This window comes from Rhinoraja longicauda, chromosome 8 (assembly GCF_053455715.1).
Source record: "Rhinoraja longicauda isolate Sanriku21f chromosome 8, sRhiLon1.1, whole genome shotgun sequence".
Classification (NCBI taxonomy): domain Eukaryota; kingdom Metazoa; phylum Chordata; class Chondrichthyes; order Rajiformes; family Arhynchobatidae; genus Rhinoraja; species Rhinoraja longicauda.
This window is the reverse complement of record NC_135960.1, coordinates 49,866,722-49,879,785: the sequence shown is the minus strand read 5'-3', so window position 1 is coordinate 49,879,785 and position 13,064 is coordinate 49,866,722. Positions and strand designations below refer to the sequence as shown.

The 13,064-nt window shown below is 40.8% G+C and overlaps 1 protein-coding gene across 1 annotated transcript in view; it reads left to right on the top strand.

The window, feature by feature from the left end:
* gorasp2 (golgi reassembly stacking protein 2) overlaps window positions 1-9,651 on the top strand; it is a 43,180-nt gene extending 33,529 nt beyond the window's left edge. Inside the window, exons 8-10 of the mRNA XM_078403916.1 lie at window positions 46-135; window positions 5,266-5,385; window positions 5,894-9,651. Coding sequence (XP_078260042.1) covers window positions 46-135; window positions 5,266-5,385; window positions 5,894-6,210 — 527 coding nt within the window. The 3' untranslated portion in view covers window positions 6,211-9,651. The remainder of the gene's footprint in view (window positions 1-45; window positions 136-5,265; window positions 5,386-5,893) is intronic.
* Window positions 9,652-13,064: the final 3,413 nt, after the last annotated feature.

The following is a 13,064-nucleotide window of genomic DNA, read 5'->3' as shown; positions in this document are numbered from 1 at the left end:
AATTCAATTTCTTTAAAATTTGCATTTCTTTTAAACTTTTCAAAGGTGTTCCAACGGTTCCATTGTTGCCTTCATCTGCAAATACATCCTCCAGCACAATTCCACCAAGTATAAATGTTGATACTACCTTGACCAGTAAGTTACAACCATAAGTATTGTAATTTGATAGGTAACTATGGGAATTTTTCTTTTACTTGGATGTCAATTTGACCTTTTATGTTTAAAAAAAAAGACATTAACGGTGCAAAGGGCAAACCAGTCGTGATTTAAAACCGGGGATGGAATGCAATATCTTATATTTACAGGGCTGGGGGAGATTACAGTAAAACTCTAACAATCCACTGACCATTTGGGAATACTACTGTTTCGGTATCTGGCTTCATAGGTGATTTTTTTTCTTGCGCTCCTGTTTGCTAGGGCTCGGTTCACACACTCCCGCCTTTCAAATGACCAGATCCTCTGTCTGACACTCCATTGCCTTGCTTCCCATTCTGTCTACTCTCGTTGCCATTTTCAGGGACCTATGAACCCGGATCCCAAGATCCTTTTGCACATCAATTTTGTTAACGGTCTTGTCATCATCTGTGCACCTTCCCCTCACACTCGACCTCCCAAAATACACTTGGAGTCAGAGTTATACAGCACGGAAACAAGCTGTTTGGCCCAACTTGCCTATGCTGTCCAAGGTGGCCCGGTTACACTAGTCCCTCCTGCCTGCATTTGGCCCATATCCCTCTAAATGTTTCCTATCCATGTACCTGTCCAAATGTCTTTTAAATGTTGTTCTAGTACCTACCTCCTCCGGCAGCGCATTACACATACCAGCCACAAAGTTCCCCTTCTGGATTCCATTAAATCTTTCCCCACGCACCTTAAACCTGTCCTCTGGTTCTTGATTCCCCTACTCTGGGTAAAAGACTGTGCATTCATCCTATCTATCCACTCATGATTTTATACACCTCTGTTTGATCACCCTTTAGCCTCCTGTGTTCTGAGGAATAATGTCCTAACCTGCCTAACCTATCCTTATAGCTCAGGCCCTCAAATCCTGGCAACATTCTTGTAAATCTTCAATGTAATCTTTCTAGCTTAACAATATCCTTCCTATAGCACAGTGACCAAAACTGAACATAAAACTCCAAATATGGCCTCACCAATGTCTTGTACAACTGTGGCATTACATCCCACTTCTATACCGAATGCCCTGACTGATGAAGGCCATTGTACCGAAAGCCATTTTGACTACCCCAGCTATCTGTGGCGCCACTTTCAAGGAAGTATATACCTGCACTCCTACTTCCCTCTGCTCTACAATACTCCCTAGTGCTCTGCCATTCACTGTGAAGGTCCTATCCTGGTTTGACTTCCCAATATGTAACAACTCCCACTTATCTGCCTTAACTCCCATTAACCGATCTTCAGCCCACTTCCCCAACTACTCAAGATCTTGCTGTAGTTTTTGATAACCATCTTCGTTATCTATTATACCACTCACTTTAGTGTCATCTGCAAACTTGCTAATCATGCCTTCCACATTCTCATACAAATCGTTGATGTAAACCACAAACAGCAATCGGCTCAGCACCAATCCCTGAGGTACGCCACTAGTCACAGGCTTCTAGTCTGATAAACACCTTCCAGCATCATTCCCTGCTTCCTTCCATAATAATAATAATAATAATACATTTTATTTATATAGCGCTTTTCATATACTCAAAGACGCTTTACAGAGATTTTGAGAACATAGGGAAATTAATAAATAGATAAATAAGTAAATAAATAAATGAACAGAGAAAGGAGACAGTAGGTGAGGTGACCTTCAGTGGTTGAAGGCAGTACTGAACAGGTGAGACTTCAGCGATGTTTTGAATGTGGTGAGTGTGGGGGAGTCTCTAACGGTTTGGGGTAGTGAGTTCCATAGGGTGGGAGCAGCGATGGAGAAAGCCCTGTCCCCCCAGGATCTGAGTTTAGTCCGGATGTGGGGGGATAGGAGATTGGCAGCGGCAGAGCGGAGGGTGCAGGTGGGAGTGTGCCTGTGGAGGAGGTCGGTCAGGTAGGATGGGGCCAGGTTATGGAGGGCTTTGTAGGTTATGAGGAGGATTTTGTACTGGATTCTCTGGGGGATGGGGAGCCAGTGGAGTTTATAAAGGACGGGGGTGATATGGTCACGGATCGAGGTGTGTGTGAGTAGACGGGCAGCGGAGTTTTGAATGTATTGAAGTTTATTGATGATTTTTGAGGGTGCGCCATAGAGGAGGCTGTTGCAGTAGTCCAGACGGGAGGTGATGAAGGCGTGGATGAGGGTTTCTGCAGCTGTGGAGGAGAGGGATGGACGGAGACGGGCAATGTTTTTGAGGTGGAAGAAGGCTGTCTTTGTGATGTGTTTGATGTGTTTGTCGAAGGAGAGGGTTTGATCAAGGATGATTCCAAGATTCCGGATGTGAGGTGAGGTGGATACTGGGAGACCATCAATGTTGAGGATGAAGTTTTGGGTGGATTTGGTGAGCATTTTTGGACCAATGATGATGATTTCAGATTTGTTGCAATTGAGTTTGAGGAAGTTTGATTGAAGCCAAGATTTTATTTCAGTAATGCAGTTTGTCAGTGTAGAGTGTGTGGTGGAGGAGATTGACTTGGTGGAGATGAGGAGCTGGATATCATCGGCGAAGCAGTGGAAGTTGAGACCATGACGGCGGATTAATTGACCAAGGGGGAACAGGTAGAGGATGAAGAGGAGGGGGCCAAGGACTGAGCCTTGGGGGACACCTTGGGGGAGGGGAGCGGAGCGGTGGGGGATTTACAGTTGTTAATGGAGATGAACTGGTGTCTGTCAGAGAGGTAAGATTTAAACCAGGATAGGGCTGTGCCGGTGATGTTAAGGGAGGTTTCAAGTCGGGTGAGGAGAATGGAGTGATTTATGGTGTCAAAGGCGGCGCTGAGGTCAAGTAGGATGAGGATGTTGAGGTTGCCAGCGTCGGAGGAGAGGAGAATGTCGTTTGTGATTTTGAGGAGCGCAGTTTCAGTACAGTGGTTTGAGCGGAATCCAGATTGGAAAGTTTCATACAGGTTATTGGTAGAGAGGTGGTATTTTAGTTGGGAAGCTACAGCACGTTCCAAAACTTTGGACAGAAAGGGTAGGTTGGAGATTGGTCTGAAGTTGTTTGGGGTGTCAGGGTTTAGACCAGGTTTTTTCAGAATGGGGGTGACAGCAGCGATTTTGAGGGATGGCGGGACGATGCCAGTGGACAGGGAGGAGTTTATTGTTGCAGTGATAAGTGGAGAGAGAGCAGGAAGGCAGGCCTTGACAAAGCTGGAGGGGATGGGGTCCAGAGAGCAGGTGGCAGTTTTTATTCCTGTGAAGAGGTCAGAGAGGTCGGTGGTGGAGATTGGGGAGAACTGAGGCAGGGGCTGACAGGATAAGGGGGGGCAGGTGGTTTGAGGGGGAGCAGGTGCGTTGGTGGTTAAGGTGCTGTAGATGTTGTCTATTTTGCTTTGGAAGAATGAAAGGAAAGTGGTGCATTTGTCAACTGTGAATGATTGGGAGATGGTGTCCAGGGGGCTGAGGAGTTTGTTTATTGTAGAGAAGAGTGTTTTGGGGTTTCCGGAGCCAGAGTGAATTATTTGAGAGTAGTAGGTGGAGTGGGCATGGGAGAGGGCATCTTTATAGTGCTGTATGTGGTCTTTGTAGGCTTGGGAGTGAATTGTGAGACCTGTTTTGTTGCGGAGTCTTTCAAGTTGACGGGCATGAGTTTTCATCACGCGGAGTTCAGGGGTAAACCAGGGAGCAGAGTGGGTGAAGGAAACTGTTTTGGTTTTTATAGGTGCAAGCTGGTCGAGGCAGGAGGAGAGAGTGCGGTTGTAGTAGTCAGTGAGGTCAGAGGGGCTGTGGAGGTCAACGAAGGGAGAGGCGGACATTATTTCAGAGAGGGAGGATGAGAGCGAGGTAGGTGAAACAGAGTTCAGCTTGCGGAAGTTTATTTTGCGTTTTTGCTTTGGAGCTGGGGTGGGAATGTTGACGGTCATGGTGATGGCTAAGTGATCAGAGAGGGTGGGGTCGGAGCCAGAGAGGTGATGTAGATTTAGTCCAGTGGAGCAGACAAGGTCCAGAATGTGCCCACGGTTATGGGTGGGAAAATTTACGTGTTGAGTGAGGTTAAAGCAGTTGAGTATTTCAGTGAAGTCAGCGGTTATTGTGGAGTCAGTGGAGTCCATGTGGATGTTGAAATCACCGAGGAGGAGGATTGAGGGGGAGAGAGAACAGAACTGGGTCAGAAAGTCAGAGAAGTCAGAAAGGAATGATGGGTGTGGTTTGGGAGGGCGGTAGACAACTGCCATGACTAATTTTGTGTGGCCAGAGAGTTTGAAAGCCAGGTGTTCAAATGACGGAGCAGATGAGATGGAGATGAGGTTGATCTTGAAGTCCTGTCGGTGAATTACGGCAATCCCACCACCTCGGCCTTCCGAGCGTGGTTTATTGATGTAGGAGTATCCGTTGGGTGTAGTGAGGTTGAGTGAGAGGTAATCCAGAGGTTGTTCCATGAAGCCAATTCTCTATCCAGTTGGGTAGTTCTCCCTGGATCCATGGTGTAACATCTGCAACAAACAAAAAATTAATTGAAAATATGTGGTATATATTGAATAATATCTAATGGTCCCAAAAAATTGCCAAAGTTGAGTGTGCCAGATTATGGACATTTTAATATACAGAGAAAGGAAAGGACTAATTCTGAGAGGGAATTTGAAAAACTAGATTAAGAATTTTGATGTTGGTCAATGGTCAAGTGTACTTAATTTGTCTCGTGCACCAACAGCTATTTAGTGAAATTGTTACTTGCAGCAGCTTAACATGCCTGTAAACTCACCCAGATCGTATATAATATTCAAAAAATTTAATAATCTGCTAACTGCGATAATTGGCCTCATGCAATGAAAGTGTTTATCTTTCAATTTGCACAAAATTTCCTTCCACAATTTAATTTACTTTGAACTGCAAGCTGTGCGTTATCTAACTTTTAAAATGAAAATGTGCACATAATGACTGAAGAAGAGTACAAAAATTCAATTCTAGTTTGTGATTGACTCTGAAGTAAAATTTAAATGTTATAATGAATTGGCTTGTCATTAATCATTAATTTCTAAATGTTTCTGTATCAGTCATTGAATAATTATATTTAATATACTGTTAACTTTTCAGTCTTGGCATTCTTTATTGGTACTAACAGTATATTTTGTTATATTTTATATTAACTTTTCACTATATTACAGGTCTAATGCCATTACCAAGTGGACTGCCTACTTTACCCAAACTACCTAATGTGGACATCACTCTACAGAACCTTGCTCCTGTGACCTTACCGGGAATAGGTGCAGTCCCTCCGCTCACTGGTAAGTTTGTAAATGTCCTTTACCTAATCTATATAATCATTGTAAAACATCTCATAATTATTGCTAAATAATTTGGGTAATTTTAAGTGGTAAGTGTTCCAATTGAAATCCGCTTATCACTCGTCACTACTTGCATGTGAAAACCTTGCTGTTCTTGTGCAGATCTCTGGGTCATTTAATGGAATTTTAATTTTCCTCTTTCCTCCTTCAAATAATTGAAATTCTCATGAAAGGTAATGATCTTCCAAGTCTGTTGTGTTATATCTTTCACCAACCTGCTGTAGCATTTATTACCAATTTTACAAATTATTGTTTTCTTTTTCGTCTCAACTAATTTCTCTAAAATAACACTTCCAAATGTTGACTTTAGAAATAAATGTAATACATTCCATTCTTTGAATATTTTAAAATCAATGCCACTGACAGTGGCGCATGTAAAAGCTCATCCAAATGGTGAAATGCACAGTAATTACAGTGCGTTTTTATTGTGATTTTTTTTTTCTCCTAGGTTATCCATCAGCCACTCAGTTGCCGCCACTAAATCTCTCTGGACTGCTCCCCCTCACAATGCCTACCATGTATCCCTCGCAATCATCCATGATTACAGGGGTAAAGGCTGGTTTAACTGAAGCAGTTTCAGCTATCTCTCCAAGGGGAGGTGGTTTTCATGTTTCTGCCTCTGCACCGCCTGCCAATCAGACCCCTGCCCTCATTTTAGATACTACGTCTGTCTCCATGACAACTGCTGACATCCAGGCAACTGCAAATAATGAAGAACCATCTTCCATTTCCACAGATGCACAAGCTTCTTCTGAGTCATCTTAACTGTAAAATCTTTGCAAAAGCAGGAGCTGATTAATGTATTTATTCAGCTGCAGAAAACTAATTCTGAAATTAAAACATAAAAGAGTAGACTGGCATGATTGCATCTCTGAGCTTTAAACCTTTGTACATAATTATAAGGCTGAGTTAAATACATAACCTTTAATACAATTGGATGGTTTACTACATTGTACATCAATGTGGTACTTTTGATGTAAATGTAAAATAAATTATTTTATCAAGTACAGATTTAATTCCCTCTCTTCTCCCTGTCCTCTGGTAGAACTGCTAATGCTGTCCAATTACATCCTTAGCCACCATCTTGTCTGTAATTTTCCATCCTGTGCAATTTTCAGATCAACAGGTCAAAACTTGCTGTATCATTAAAACACCCCACTGCTTTTAATGACAGTTGAAAGGAAGTAATGTGGGAGAGAGAGTACATGCAGCTGAAATCCAGTAGACATCACCGTGAGCTTAACAGGGAACACATTTGAAAGGGATTATCGAGCAATAAACCCCACTGAAAAGGCACTGGTATTTTTCAGAATAGAATGAAAAATCTATTTTTAAACAATTATCTTGTCAACTCTTGTGTGCCAAAATACAATATTGCTTTTGTGTTTGTAGCCTGGAATTCCTGTGACATTGTCAGATTCTGAAGTGAGTGATGATAACATGAAAGAAAACGCATTAAAATTCTTAAATGAACAGTGCTAACAGGTTCAGCATTTAGTATAAATGTAATGATGCTGAGTATTTCATGTAGGAAAAAAAACTACAGATGCTGGTTTAAATCGAAGGTAGACAGAAAATGTTAGATCAGGTTGGTCAAAACGGACTGATCTGATCTCCCGGTGGCTCAGCACTTCAACTCCCCCTCCCATTCCCAATCTGACCTTTCTGTCCTGGGCCTCCTCCATTGTCAGAGTGAGGCCCAGCGCAAATTGGAGGAACAGCACCTCATATTTTGCTTGGGTAGTTTACACCACAGCGGTATGAACATTGACTTCGCTAACTTCAGATAGTCACTGCTTTCCCTCTCTATCCCTTCCCCCTTCTCCCACTAGTCTTCCTGTCTCCAACTACCTTTGTCCCGCCCCCTCCCCGACATCAGTCTGAAGAAGGGTTTCGACCTGAAACGTCACCTATTCCTTCTCTCCAGAGATGCTGCCTGACCCGCTGAGTTACTCCAGCATTTTGTGTCTACCTTTGAGTATTTTATGCATAATTGTGATGCCTTTTTAAAATGCTGCTGAATTGCTGGATTTTTTTTAGATCACATGTCAAAATTTAGAAAGATTGAGGCAAGAAAAATCATAGGTCTTCATGTAGGCCGCTAATCAAGAAGCTCGTGGAAAATACTGCAAGGTAGATAACAGAGTGGTTTCCAAATACACAGGACAAGATGTTAGAAATCCAAAGTGCCAAATGTCAACTTGCTCCCGGTGGTGATGGGAGGCTTATGCACTCACCTATGCTCTTCCGATGTTGAGAAAGGCTAGGCAGACACGTCATTGGGGTTATCAAGTGGGCACCTACTTTCGTTGACGTTTCGCTGATTGGACCCACGACGTCTCCAGTAGGCTCAGCAGTGCATTCTGGCGTCCCAGAACCACCCCCCTCTGCATCTGCCTAGCCGGCTTATTTGGTAGTGTAACACGGTGTAATATAAGAGAAGCCATCAAAGCCTCTGATTTCAAGTGGTTTTCTCGCCAGGTTTTAATGCTTTATCTCAAACTGCTTGTTATAGTTAAACTAAAGCTATGAGTTTAATGAGAGTTGAGAATTTTGTTTTGGAGGGAGAGATTAGATTACTTGCATCACAGTAAGACAATGGAACAGAGTTAATTTTTGGATTGTGGATCTTTGGTGTCCACGATCTGCCCTAACTTTTGAACAGCTGTTTAAGCAGCAACTAAGGCAAGGAACTAAATTTTAATTATGCTAATATTGTGCGAGGCAGTGTAATGCTGTCTTACCAATAGTTTGATTGCATTTGGATGATGGATAATAGATAATAAAGGGGAACAAACAAAAGTAAGGCTATTTTATGCATATGAGTAGAACGGTAGGTATTTTTAGTATGGTCAAGAGCAGAATGTGGATATAAAAATGTGAGTTATGTGAAAGGAAATAAAAAACAAGTTACCGATTTAAGGAAAATTTGTATTTATTTCATTATTTTCCCTTTTACAAATGAGGTTTAGCGTTTGTTTTTTAAATTGCTCCATTTTGCAGGATCCATGATTTAAATTATGTCTTTAATGTGAATTGAAGAGTAAGAACCTTAAGTTACAAAATGAGTGTAAACACTTATTAGTTGCCCACATATAAAGACGTTTAAAAATGAATAATTATTTTCAATGGAATGCACACTGCAGAAGGATTTGGTGGCAGTGTGTACTACTCTTCCTGCTTTGAAGTTTGCTAAGCCAGTGTACAAAAACATAAAAAGCCAGCTTCTGAAAGTAGAACTATAGAGCATAATCAGCATTCTAAAATCCATTTAATTTGTATTGTATAGTATGGTATTTTGCACATAATTGTGATGTTATTTAAAATACCACTGCATGGCTAAGTTGTCTTTTTTACATAAAAATGCCAGGTATTAGGGTTCAGAGAAAGGAGGCAAAAACAAATCATTGAGGGGCTTTATATTTAACATAATAATCAAGAAGCTAAAAGAATTTAAAAGCTGGAGAAATATTTAAGCATTTCTTTTTAGACTTGATTTAAGAATTGTCTAAAATTAATCCAGAAACACATTATTCCTTTTCAATTCAATCTGAGATGTGTCTGGGTTAATCGTTTGTCCACATAAACCTTCAACTGTGAATATTTAACATACCTTGGGTACAAAGGAATTGAAGAGGGAATTAGCTAGATTATAAAATATCAAATTTGAATTTTTTTACTGATCACCTGTGAGTTTTTTGCGTTAACTAAAGTACAATGTATGAATATGCCAGTTTAGCTGTAACCAAACCTCTAAGAATTGACCTCGAGCTAAGAGGCTATTTTTGCAGACAATTCAAAAGCATAATTGATATTAATTGATGCTTCTGTATGATTTAGATGGAGATTTATTAAATTATAGCTCTAAATATAACAGTACTACATGGTGTACATGGATGAAGTTGATATCTTGTTTAAAATGTTAATTCAGTATATTGATGCTTTAACTGCATTGTCTTACAAGGACACTTTACGATTGAGACATCTTTAAAACTAAGAATGGTTTATTTTCTACTGCAGCTTCAGCACTTGAAAATCGTGTCCTATTCATATAGGCTTGCATGGAGTGCCCCTTACTGGAACATTCCTGTTTTAGTCCATTTTTGCTGTGAAATATTTGGCATAGATCATTGTCAGCTACGTTATATGTCAAAGAAATAACTCAGCAGGTCAAGCAGCATTTCTGTAGAATGTGAATAGGTGATGTTTTGGGTCAGGGCCCTTCTTCAGACTGATTGTGGGGGGGGGGGGGGGGCAGCTAGGAGGGGAAGGGCAAAACCTGACTGGTAATAGATGGATAAAGGTGTGAGAAAAAGATTTTGTAGAGTTGCGAATTGTGAAGTTAGAGGAAGGAATGAAGGTGGAAGGGGAGGGGGATGAGAGAAATAGGGCACAGGAGGGGGGGGCGGAAGGAAGACAGTGAGATACAGCACCCCAAATTCCACTCTGGTAGCTTATAACCCAATGGAATGAAGATTGAATTCTCCAATTTTAGGTAACCACAATCTGCCTCTTCCTTCCCCCACACACCTTTCCTTCCCCTCTCGATCAAGTAAATAGTTGCTATTGCCAACATTGATTTATGAGCTAATTTGCTTGGCTGTATGCATGCTGAGAATCAAGTTGGCCTTTTCCAATTTTGATCATGCTTGAACAGCAGGAATAATGGATTCTGATTGTAAATATCACTGCATGTAGGCTTCTTGGTAAGTTAACCCATTCAGTTAGAGAACAAAGTGGGACAAGGTGAAAAGATGGCATTGATAATATCTTGTCTATTCCTGAAGGGCTGGATTCAGATCTGAATGCATCCTGATTCTGGATGGGTGTAGCCACCACTCAGTTGGGAATATATGTAGCTCAGGCCTTTCAGAACAGAGAAATGCTGTTCAGTCCTTTAATTACATTACAGCTTATCACAATGTTCTTTCTGTTTATTTGCCTCGCCCTGTGTCCCTTATGACCTTTTGCAGTTGTCTCAGTTGTGAAAGCTTCAAATGTACTATTCCAGAATTTGAAGAGACTGTTGTAGATTTTTTCCCCTCATGAGAAGTTCCAAAGTGTAATAGCATAACAATATTGCCCTTGGGCAGATTCCGAGCTCAGTTAAAAATCAGAAGAGATGCTGCCCTGTTCTTTTCCAGGTGAGATACCCATGCAGGATTTTGTTATCTCATTTAGTGATCAATGCCACATTCCTTAGGTATGACCTATGCGTGTAATTTATGAACCTGTATCCTACAGTTTAGGAAATATAAGTAAGCGATCTCTTTCAAGACCAGGAGGTTTAGTTCAAGGGAAGATACCGAGAAAAGAAAAGCAAAGTGGTTGTTACAAATATAAGTTTTGAGCCACAGCTTTCGGATTCTATTTAAATCCTCAAGATAACAAAACTCTTCTTCAAGTTCAAAGAAAATTGAAGCCTCTTGCAATTAAGTATGTCTCTGGACTTTTCAATTTGAAGTACAAACAATAAATATATACCAACACCTTATGCATACCTATCTAATAAACTTGAAAAAGAAAAAATGTAAGTATATAAAATGTATGTCCATTATTAGCAAAATTTCAGCCATTTTGTACAAGTAAACGGTTCTCAAGTTAAATGCTAGATCTTTTTTGGTTCAAATAATAGCAGCAGAGCACGAGATTACTTCTTTATTGTCATAGATTCTTTATTAAATTTAATTTTAATCATCAGAAATGTGTAGGTGGGGCCCGTTTATTATCTGTTGCTCCACTAGATGGTCTGTTTGAAAAGTTGATTTGAGAGGTACCATCCGATCAAGATATTTGTAAGTAATGCTTTTGAATCTTTTGCTATATGGTGGAAAGTGGACCATTCAACATCTTAAAATGGAAGTGTTTGTTGGTGCAGCACACTGTCAATACTGTCTACTTTGTGTTCCTCTTTAGAGTGGTACATGAAAGGTGGGAATATTATTAACTGAGCCACAACTGAAATTGGTTTAAAAGCAAATGAATCTCCTGTGGAATCACTCAAACCTGGACAGAAGAATTATTGCTGAAAAGAAGCCAGCCAACACATCCAACCCATGGAGACATTATTCCTTCATTCTTATTTAATTCACTCCAATTCATTGCCATTCAACTTTTGTGTCATCTTTGTCTTTTCTCTGTATCTAACCCATTTTCAGTTCAGTTAATAAACAGTTCTGAGAATTCACATGGGGTAGTGTTTAATCAAGATATGCAAAAGTTCCTCTTTTTACACTCATCAGAAAACCTGAAGGCCAGGTTTTTGGTTGCCTATCCCGATTCTGTCTTATGTAGTTCAAATGTACTTACTATTTTAAGACCCACTCTAGCTCGGCTTGTTGCATCCATGCTGGCTTCTTGCAGGACAAATACATCAGTCTCATTCTCCCTCTTATTTCCCCATCATCTTGCAAGTGGTATGCTTGGTGGAAACCCATGTAGTCACAGTGAGAACATGTATTCAACACAATAGTCAGCAATGAACTCCAAGCTGAGGTAATAGCATTCACAGTAGTATCACTGTACCTGACATATCTGTACTTAACATCCCTAAGGGGCCAATTTTTTACACAGAGGATGGTGGGTGTAAGGAACAAGCAGCCAGATGAGATGGTTGAGGCAGGCATTATAACAACATTTAAAAGACATTTGGACAGGTACATGGATAGGAAAGTTTTAGAGGGATATGGGCCAAATGCAGACAGGTGCGACTATCTTAGATGGGGCATCTTGGTCGGTATGGCCAATTGGGATGGGATGAAGGGCCTGTTTCTGTGCTGTATATGATTCTATTACTCAGTTCTTCATGTTAAAAAGCATTCTACTTTCCGACCATGGATATTTTAAAAATTGTAAACTGCAACTTTCTTGTGTTTCAACTTTTATAATTTCTGGAAATTAAATCTGAATCCCTCAAGATATTTTGTAAGGAAACATTGGAACTGTTGCGTCCAACTTTCCATAAAGCACAAGAAGCTGCCTTATAAGGCTGACATTGACCGATGCACTGCTCATGGGAAGCCTGATATGCACTTGATTGCACAAATGTTTGGAGTAATGAGGAGATGCAGCTAGCTCTCTTAATCTCAATATGTTCGTGAGGTCTGTTGAAACTGAACCGTCCCTGATGGATCAACTGGATGGAAGATGATTGAATTCAGAAGTTTATTCAACTGAGAAATACATTATTCAAAGAGAAGGGCAGCACGGTGGCGCAGCTGTAGAGATCTGGGTTCGATCCCGACTATGTGTGCTGTCTACGGAGTTTGTACGTTCTCCCCGTGACCTGCGTGGGTTTCCTCCCACATCCCAAAGACGTACAGGTTTGCAGGTTAATTGGTTTGGTATAAGTGTACAGATTGTCCCTCGTGTGTGTAGGATAGGGGGTCGGTGCGGACGCAGTGTGCCGAAGGGCCAGTTTCCGCGCTATATCGCTAAAACTAAACCAAGAACATTTTTAGAAAGTAAAATTCAGAAGGTAACACACGTGGGCAACCTAAACACTAATGTTGAGTACATTTAATTGTTGAGTAGTATGTAATTTTTTTGTAATTTCTGGTTTATTTGAAATATCCTGGAAAAGCAATTCAGAAAACAACGTGATTGCCATTAAGAATATC